General features: G+C 35.6%; 1 protein-coding gene across 1 annotated transcript; it reads right to left on the reverse strand.

Annotated features, from left to right (window-relative positions):
- Nucleotides 1-4305: 4305 nt before the first annotated feature.
- Nucleotides 4306-9208, reverse strand: Smp_031730 (signalase (S26 family)). The gene is made up of 6 exons (XM_018798790.1): nt 9111-9208; nt 8960-9069; nt 8770-8919; nt 7409-7528; nt 6273-6330; nt 4306-4658 (listed from the first exon to the last, which is right to left on the reverse strand). The coding sequence occupies exons 1-6, from the start codon at nt 9165-9167 to the stop codon at nt 4602-4604; spliced, it is 552 nt and encodes a 183-aa protein (XP_018653697.1). The 5' UTR covers nt 9168-9208; the 3' UTR covers nt 4306-4601.
- Nucleotides 9209-10505: the final 1297 nt, after the last annotated feature.

Raw genomic sequence — 10505 nt, forward strand, 5'->3', positions numbered from 1 at the left:
ACATTGGTTCTTATTAACCAATCATTCGTATACTATATGGAGCTAGCGCGTAAAAGCATTAGGCCATTGATATTGCCTATCAATCGTTACAAACACAAGGCTATACTGAACCAGTAATAATTTGACAAGAGGGTTATTCTAGACATGGATTTGTTACCTGTAAGTTGGTAAGTACTTTTTAGCCAGTTCTCAACCAACGTTTGGAACAGTACTGTTAGTTCTTTCCTGTGGTTTGTCGTTGATGGCGTTTGTGTGACAAGTCACAGGTTGTCATGTGTATCTTACAGCGGAGGAACTGAACATTATCTTTGTAAGTGTTCCAATAAAATATGGTATGTGGAACAGTGCTAATCACTAGCCAGAGAAAAGCATATCCTGATCACTATCACGTGTTCAAAATTGTTACCGTCGAGAAACTTGGTTCCAAAGTGGTGGCTCGATTTCTTGCATAAGTATACAGATGACTTGAATTCCACAGAATTCGCGTTTGGCGACTTCGACGTACGAGTACTCATGCTATGACATGTCAACTGTGCAAAGAATCTCAGCCAGCGTCGACACAATAACGACGTAATACAGAGTGAAGTAAATTCAGCTGTGGAAACAGTTGAGACATCCAAAGTTACTAAATAGATTTGTATCAATAACTCATGACGGGTCAAAAATACGTGGTTTCTAAATAGCATAAATTAATGGAAGCTATAACCGTGATTTTTTTCGTAACAAAAGGGGGAATTGGCTATAAATGTTTGGAATTCTTCAAAACTATCTCGAAACAGGGTGCTGAGCGTACGGTTAGCTCAAATATAGTATGTTTATGATAGCGCTGAATTGAAACACTCCAAATATTACACACTCAATTTCATATATTGTTACTAATGCGGATCCGGTAATAACACTTTTAGCTTTGTCGGATCTGACTGCTAATAAGTTACTACATCCATGTTGGCAGATAAGAGCTCGGCTTGTAGACGTATTGTTGTTAGGAGGATATAAAAAAAGTGTGATTCTCCGGACTGGATCATCTTGTGATAAATTACAGTACAATAATTGGGACAAGTTATCTGTTGTTGCAACACTGAGGTCTCCTACGTCTTGCAATGCCATTACTGGACGATTATCCACTTGAAACATAATTATCCTGACTGAGCAACGACCGATATATATCAGACTTTAAGACAGTATGTTGAAACAAGTTGAAAGTTACTAGAATAGTGACCAGGTGGTTTTCAAAAACACTCCTATATTTCTCGGTTTAACCCAAGTTTTATGCATTTATTCATGTTTGCTGTAAAATAAGACCGCAGAGAATTAATTACACGATCAACCTACAGAAATTGTATATAAATCATTGGTGAATAGTTTTCTCGTTATACACTGATGAAATAACTCGCAATACCAAATAAATATACACTATATGTTTCACTACCACACACTTCGTAGGATTACGCATATCTTATCAGTAAAAAGGAAGCAGAAAATGAGACACAAAGAGCCATATAACAAAATATAGATAATATATAGCGCAGTGATGAGTGGATAAAATTACTACTAAGCACACATCAACATGGTTATCGAGTACAGAACAATAATTTTCGATTAAACCTAGTGCACCCAGTTGTATTAAGGGTGGAACTCAGCAAGTTAATTATCTGACCACAGGACGCCATCTGAAGTGGTTGAGTAAAGGACAACTAAAAGCCCTATTTTCGCCCACTTGATTGACTTTGAGTCTTTCGGACTCACTACCGCATCCCATAAAAAACAACATATACTTAATGGGTTTATCATTAGTATATCGCTAAAACAATCAAAATTCACAATTATCAACGTAACCTTTGTATTCAAAAGTTTGTAAAACTCCTCTACCTTGGCTATCGATATAAACCATACCAAAATGGGTTAGATCATACATCATGTCCCCTCTTTTTCGTAATTCCATTTCTTTACTACATGAATTTAGTATTTGTTTCTTTATTTATACGTAACTATCATCAAGTAGACTTTTTGTCGAGATGCTTTGCTAATTCACTGAGATTGAAACATGATTAGCAATTTTAGTAGTTGTCTAACATTTAATTACCAAATCTGATAAGGAATTTAAACAACAACCACTGTTCAATTCTCTTTACAACTGGGCGTTTATGAGTAGAATTGCTTTTTAAAACCTTGTAGATCGGTTTAGGATTTCTATTGCTAAAGCCTATGCAACTGGGCAAGTATTGTCAACATATCAAACAGATAAAACACGCTCATTTCTTTAATGGTCCTGAAAACGTAACTACTATTAGGCTGTCTGATATAGTGAACCAGTCAAAAGTTGTTAAATGAGGTCACCTGATGGAAATCAGAGATGATCTTGAAAGGTTGAACGCATATCGTTGATTAATAAATTGATTACGTAACGCGTAGAAATGTACATACATAGATGAGTATTTATTCATGTTATTTGGCAGCCCAATAGACTTTTTTGTTCAAGTAGTCATCTGGAAGGTTGGCGCGTGGTATGTTGTGTATCAGCCTCAGATCTCGGAAAATCATTCATCATAACATTATCTCATACACATAGATGAGGTTTACGAACACACGTGAAACTTAACCCTTTTCGCAACCATAAAAGTTCAACAAGTTCCCATGATAATGGACAATAAAATTTATGTCACTATATGTGGAGTACATGTGTAATCACATTTTGTCAGACTTTCTTAAACATTCCCGTGATTAAATTTACTAAAAACTATTCAGCATAAAGCAACAGTGCAGGCATGATTGGGATGCGATTTCCCCCCTCGAAGTCCAAAATGTTACTTCGGGATTGGGTTGCATCGACACCAGGACTAATGATAGACAGTGGAGTAGTTGGGCGTGTTGACCGCTTCACTTATCTTGGGAGTCTCATCACCCATTATGGTTTGGTGTGTGACGAAATCTCAGCGCAGATACAGAAGGCTCGTCTAGATTCCGCCAACTTGCGTCATTTATAGCGTAGGCGAGATATCCGTCTACCAACTATACGACGGGTTTACTCCGCAGCAGTTCTTTCCGTCCTACTTCATGGCAGTGAAACATGACCGGTAAGAGTAGAGGATATTCGCAGGCTACTAGTGTTCGATCATAGGTGTCTTCGAAGCATTTCTCGTATATCCTAGGACCATCGAGTAAGTGATGCAGTTGTTAGGAAACGGGTACTAGGTAAGGATGGCAAATCAATTAATGAAGTAGTGAAACTTCATCAGTTGAGATGGCTGTGACACGTGTTACCTATGTCCAAACACCGACTATTACTACCTCTACCACCATGGGATTTGAATCGACAACTGGATCTCTGTGTCAATATGGTATGGCAACTCGAACTGATTTCTGTACGTACGAAGTCCTACGTTATGACTGACTGTTTGTAACAATTGTTGATTGTTACTGGGATCATGAGCCCGTTTAAAACATACAATTATAAAAAGCCAGGAACCACTAGATAGCTATTTGATACACGTATGGAGTCTCCTTGACAGTGTACATCCACGACACTGTCGGGGGTCGAAAAAACACCTTTAATCAATGTAGAAAGCTGATATCCAATTATTTACGCATCTGACTTACATCAATCTGTGAATAATGCTAGTTTCCTGAATGATATACAGCAGAATAAAGCCACATTAGTTGATTTACAAACTATTCTCCTTTCCTGTTAAATAACTTGGATACATCGCACAACTTTATTTGTTCATTAGAAAAAGGGATGAAGTCCTGTTTCTTTCTCTTCCGAAATCGAATTATGTGCGGAAAAACCATAACCTTTAAAATAGATCTTTTAAGTTCTTTGACACTTTCAAATGTTAGTTTTTTGTGACCGAACATTTCAATAAGAACGCAATCAGATGTTTAACATTGTTTGGCTATCTAGTCTAAAAAACACTACAGAGGAGTGGTTTAGTTCTATAGTATGAACATCTAGTCATTGCTATTTCTTTTTCACTAGATGACATTTAACGAATACCAGATTTCTAGAAATAAATCACTTACTGAAAATAAAATTTATCTAAGGTACGGACTGACTCATTTACTAGGAAGTACAGATTCGTGTATTTGGCTTTGAGTCACATTCTAAGTGAATGAAGACTGATGTGATACTACCCAGTTGCTTTAACCAAAGTAGCTGTGTGTGCAATTTGAGGTCGTGATCAAGTTGGCTGAAAGTTGAGCACATTTATTACTGCTTAGTCATTGCTTCCTATCTACGGACATTAGCTTGAATCAATAAAACTGACCAGAGGTTAGAGAGAAAGACGGCGGAAAAAAATACCTCCACCCCCAGAGAAATAACGTTTTATTTGGAAAAATAAGAAACCTGAAATTAACTTCAAATACACATCGACAATAAGCATCACGGTTAGAAGGAAAATACAACAATAGCCATAGCAACAAAAAGGACGTACAAATCACTTGACTAAAAAAACAGTTTGACTTATCATTAGCAGTTGAATAACAACACAATTAGTGGTTAGTTTTTTTGAAATAAAAAAGTGACTATGGTTACATAGGGATTAAAACTTATACATATATCTATATATATATAATGTTTATGTACATTTGTACAAATGTTATCACTCTTGATTTCGATTCAATAATAAGTAGATACCCATAACGCCTAAGATAGAGTACTAAAAGTGGGTAAAAAGAAAACATATAAATATAAATATGGAAAAAATTTTGATCAATAGTTTAAACGACACCGGTTGGAAACTCTAGGTGACATGGCTCAGAATCGATCACAATGGTGTAGGTGTATACACTCTTTATCTTCCCTTAAACCTTGAGATTAAAATTGCTTCATAACTTTTTTCCTTTCAATACTATATCCTTATATACAACCTATCTTTGATATACTACCACCAACAAATTAACTATTTCTATGAATCCGATGTTCATCTTGTTGTGATAACGAGGTATGGCAACTTGGACCGATGCATAAATGTGCCTGGTACTACGTTGTAGCTGACTGACTAGACAATGGAGAGGTGGTTTATCGGTTAAAAGATTAACAAATAAGGAATAGAGTTTAGGTTGTATTTGATTTCAGTGATTAGAACATTCAGATAAGACAGACAGACTTTACCAACATAGGGTGTGGTACAGTAGTCTGTTGATCCAAGTTACCAAACCAGATTACCACAACGAGAGTATAACAAAAAAGGATTGAAATAATATAGTAATGATAAGAATAAGGAATAAACTCTCAGGTTATATATGAGAGCACAGTAGAACCCAAGAGCAAGAGGAAAATAAAGGGACAATGCATCTGAGTCATGTGATCCGAGGTCTTAAACCGCATGTGGATAAACGTTAAGTAAAAGTATCTTACATCCTAATGTCGCTTCACCATTACTTGATTTCTATATATCATTTTAACAGTTCATTAGATTTAGAAATTTGTTACAGTGATATCGCATACGAGTAGAATATATAATAATATAATATATCAGCCCCATTGGTGAACATTTTCAAGGAGAAGCTGAACCTTCACTGGAAGGCAATCTGTCAGGATTAACACAGGTTCATCAACCTAATATCCTTATTACTGAAGACTTTTGTTTAGATAAATTGTTAAGGGAAGAACGTATCTTTTAATGGCAAGACAAGCGGATACTATTAACATATAGTATCACCATCATACAAACTCGATGAGTGAACTAATTTAGTAAAATGATCCATCTTTTTCAAAATTCATTACTCGTAAAATTAAAATTTTTAAATATATAATGGTAATATTTTCAAGTATTCAGTCAGTCAGTCAGCTACAACGTAGGAACAGGCATATATGTGCATCGACCCAAGTTGCCATATTCGTTAGCACAATAAGATGAACACCGTATTCATAGAAGTATTTAATTTAGTGGTGGTAATATATAAAAGAAAGATTGTATATAAGGATATAGTACAGGAAGGAAGACAGATATGAAGCAATTTTAATCTCAAGGTTTAAGGGAATATAAAGAGTGTATACACCTACGCCATTGTGATCGATTCTGAGACATGTCACCTAGAGTCTCCAACCATTGGTTATGATAGTCGCACGGACCCCAACCAAGTAGTCTGCATCTACAAACATGGCTCAGACTAGAAGTTAGTGACTTCAAGCTCTGATGCCACGTTTTGGTTTGGCCGCCCCTAACTCTTTTCCAACCATCGCCAATACTAGTCAGCATTGCGCGTCGTGGTAATCGGTGTTCAGGCATACATTACTTTAAAATGGAATTAAACAGTATGAAACTTACTTTAATACGGGGATTTTCATTCATAATTATGGTGACTTGACCAACATAAGGTATGAATCTGAAAATAATAATAAGTAAAGAGTAAATTTAACTTGATTGACTGAAAAAATGCAAAAACAAGGTGTGATTATTTAAAATTTTGACAAATACAACTGTTTAATAATGAGTTTAGTGTTGTATGATGGACCTTATTGTGACATAACCAAACAAACCCATAGAGTCATTAGACAAAATGAAGACGTTTTAGAGTAGAAACTTTTCTTTTTGACAATTTCACTTACTAGAGTTGTACAATCATATTTATGATTATCCTTTTTACACATATTAGTCTGCAATGAAAGTACAAAATTATTGTGCCAGTAATATTAGAGATGATTCGAAAATGAATTTCCCCTGGTAAGATGTATAAGATAATTTTTAAACTTAGGATCTACAGGAAGACCATATTTAATAGTCACAGAGTTAAACAGACGGAATCTCTCTATAATATACTCGTCCTTTGTTTAGAAGACAAACATCTTAGCTGCGTCATAGACAACGCAAGTTGACAAGATCCAATTTCGTTTTTATAGTTAGTGTTGCTGACGTAATATTTGCACTGAAACTCGTTGAACCACAGAAGAACTGATTCGTGCTATGTCTGGCAAAGAAGTTCTTTTTATTTAAGAACACTATGAAAAATCAACGGAAAGTTCTAGGTTAGAACATTCTGTTTAAAAGAACGAAAACTGACAAAACAGAACTTTTTTCATAGTTCGAACAATTTTGATCTGTTTATGGATTGGATAAATTATCAATGTTGGTCAGAAATCGTGAGGTTAGCTCACCATTAGGAAGTAGTTTAGTAGACTAAAGTGGTTGAAAAAGTTTTGAGCTCAAAATCTTACTATTATTAAACGTATTGGTAAATACAAGGTTGTTATTTGAAAGGTAAAGAGATTGAAGTTAGTTGTTTTGTACAGATTTACACAGACTACTTACTAAATTAAAGGGATGAATATGAACCATATACATTAATCAAGTAATTTATCGGTATATAATAGTCGCATGTGATATGTACACTGATCTGTAAGTTTAATTTAAATGAAGCTAAACTTTGGTCTTAGCATAGAAGGCGAGACCAATCATAAACCTACCCTCTGGCCCGTCCAATAAGATGGGATGGTGTCAGCCAATCCTGACCAGGAGCATACAAACCACGATCATGAACGGGATTATTGTCTCCCTTTGTGAGAAACTTGATGCTGCCGTTGACACTAAAAAGGTTACGAGAATGTGTCACACATTTGCAAGTTGAATATCAAGAAACTAACAGAAAATATACACCATCTGAATAAAATCTTTGTCAAGAACTCATACTTTACTCAAACTTGTCAAGCATTCCGCATCGATAATCTCTAGTAACAAAACTCGAAATTAAGATCCAAGTGATTTGTTACGATTTGACGTGTTAACACAACTACAAAGAAACACTAGACCATTTGGAGCTAAGTGACTGACAATTAGTATATTAATTACTTTAATGATAAATGTTAAGAAGAAACGTGTATCAAAAACTACGGAACATTCCAACAGCGTTGCTGTTGATTTCTATTGACATTTAAAGACATTTTTGAGTTTATGTAGATAGTATGATAAAAATATTATTTATAGCGTGACATCGAACACAATTTATCAGCAGTGACTATAAAACATAATTACACAAATGTAGGAAATGACATTGGGTTTACTATTTTTGCTTTGAAGGTAGTGGCATTTTCTAAATACATATGAAGCATGTACGATAAGCAAATACACTGTTCTAGAAAAAATACAGTAAGTGGTGAAAAGGTTGGTTCAGTGTACTATAATATTAATTTGGTGGAGGGACACACAAAGATGCTAATCTAGCAGTATTTCACTTTTTAGCGTTCGGTAATTTTCCAACTCCCAGTTTTTCCGGAAATCAGAATTTTTTTACAACAAAGTTATGGGAAACTCTGAGTATTTCAAAATGAACATTGCAGGATTTTCCCGAATTCGATTGAAACACTGATGCTTTTCCCAAAATATTGAAATTTTGGGGATTTCTCAATGGAGTTCATTGAATCTCCCTAATGTTTATGTAAATTTACTGTTAACTATGTGGACATGTTGGGGAGAACTGTAAAAGTTAAAAGTTTTGATAATACCCCCAAAATACCGGCTTATTTGGGGGAAAACCCTAGGCCAGTGAGAATATTGAGGTTTTGTCCATATTTTCTTCAGAATTTTCTCAAAATCTCTAAAGAGACTTTTACAGTTGGGAGATTGGACTTCCTCGTCCTAAATAAGGTTTGGAAAAATCTCCTGACTGTAAATCACAAATATCTCTCTACTCTAGAATAAAATGAACATATCTTGAAATTGTTCTCACATCTACCCCTTTATTTCAGAATCGTAAAGAGGTTTAGGGAAATAGCATCTTTCTATATGAAAAACGATACTCAATGTTCACTTCATTAAATCATAAACAAACTTTTCGTGCAGTCTCAGAACGCGATGGACAATAGGAATTTCTCTCCCTTCAATTTTGAATACAACGATGTCACCGACTCGGATGGGCTCATTAGGATAATTAGTTAGATATAACACATCGCCTCGGTGGAATGCAGGCTCCATACTGCCACTGAAAATCAAAAAAAGCTTGTGAATTTAGGTGGGTATACCTTAAGACAACTACTAAAGGACTTTCGCTATAGCTAATAATTACTAAAAGCTTCCAGATCATTAGGGCAGAGGCTACGACCATAGCAATGGTTAACACCTGATAGTATACCTAGATATAATTATTAATAAAGTTTATATTGGGGCAAATACCTGTCTTTTGTTCATACGTTTGAAGTCATCAAATAAATCCATATCCAAAAGTCCCATCTCTAATGTGTAAAGGTTGAGACTAAGTACAAATTAGGCGCCCAACACGTGTCGATTAATTGCGTTGCCGGTTTTCAAGGGCATTCCTAACAATCTGTCATTATGACGAAGTAGTACTAACAAGTTGATTTATTTGATCGTATATCTCAGTTTTTAAAAAAAGTCAGCTTTCCAACTGAATTTAGTTGCTAAAATTCAATTTACTTATCATCACAGCTTCAAACTTTACTAGTCAGGGTTAGTGAATTATTCATCCCTTGAGACAAATGTTTGGGTTGTAGGAGGGCGTTTATGGCCATGAAAATACTCTGCTTTTACAGCTCTACCTCTAAAAATGGAAGGAAAGATAAACTGATAACAGTTATGTGAGTAGTTCTCCTCAACACAGACAAAGCTAAACGTTGAGTCTTCCTTTGAAAGACTCTTAAAATGTGTTCTTACCATCTTTTTATAAGAGATCCCAAAATTTTGCAATTCCACTTACGAAAGTGTTTGTTTAAAAGATCCATGAGAGCTTTTTCTTGTTCTATACTAAATGAGTATCCCTTTAAGTGTAGTTTAGTATTAAAATGCATTGGTGATATAATCCATCGTACTCATATAAATAAATGTCTCTAGAGGAGCTGAGTGGGTTTTGGCTTTTAGGCCTAACGCCTTTCGATTACTCGTTTCCAAAAGCGTTCCGAGGAAATAATATTCTTCTTAGGCTGAGAAGACAATTTAGGGGATTTTTCAGACGTGGTCATGAGTAAACACTGAAAACATTCTTAAGTAATTTCAAATTCAACTTACTCGGGGTTCGGATTGTTAATCGAAGTAAATGGTGAGCTCTGTTAGCTGCATAGTGCTGATGAGGAGGAACATCCACAGTACCACACAGGGTGATTCCGAAGTCCTGTCCTGTGGTGGGGAGACTCTGGAAGCGCTAAGAAAGTACTATGTAAAATAGCAATAACACTGTTCACCACCGGCACTTTGCATTTTTTGGCATTTAGAGGGAGGAGATTTCTATTGCCCTAGTCATTAATACTGCGCGAATCTTCCAAAAGATTTAAGATGTCAGTAGGAATTAGAATCCCCCACCAAATCTTATGATCATAAAAATGTAGAGGGACCTCAGTGTCTATTGCACCAGCTAGGTTTTCAACGGGCTATAAGAGTAGGATTAGTTGTAGAATCGATTCCCCCGATACTGCATTCGTCATTCAAGATCACCCAGACATATCACTGGTAACTCTGACGGCTCGCAGTTTCGCCCTGCGGATAAACTAGATCTAACCTGCTTAAGAGTTCCTCAGTGTTCTACTTACCTGTCCCTCCGTTCTTGAATCTCAGTGA

Source organism: Schistosoma mansoni, chromosome 7 (assembly GCF_000237925.1).
Source record: "Schistosoma mansoni strain Puerto Rico chromosome 7, complete genome".
NCBI classification, from domain to species: Eukaryota; Metazoa; Platyhelminthes; class Trematoda; order Strigeidida; family Schistosomatidae; genus Schistosoma; species Schistosoma mansoni.

What these genes read in the sequence shown, in the direction of transcription:
- Smp_031730 (XM_018798790.1), bottom strand. Translation starts at nt 9,167, where the DNA reads ATGGGACTTTTGGATATGGATTTATTTGATGACTTCAAACGTATGAAC. An exon ending in CCTTTAGTAGTTGTCTTAAG is followed by an intron (nt 8,920 to 8,959) that starts GTATACCCACCT and finishes TTTGATTTTCAG; the next exon opens with TGGCAGTATGGAGCCTGCAT. An exon ending in CTTATTGGACGGGCCAGAGG is followed by an intron (nt 6,331 to 7,408) that starts GTAGGTTTATGA and finishes TATTATTTTCAG; the next exon opens with ATTCATACCTTATGTTGGTC.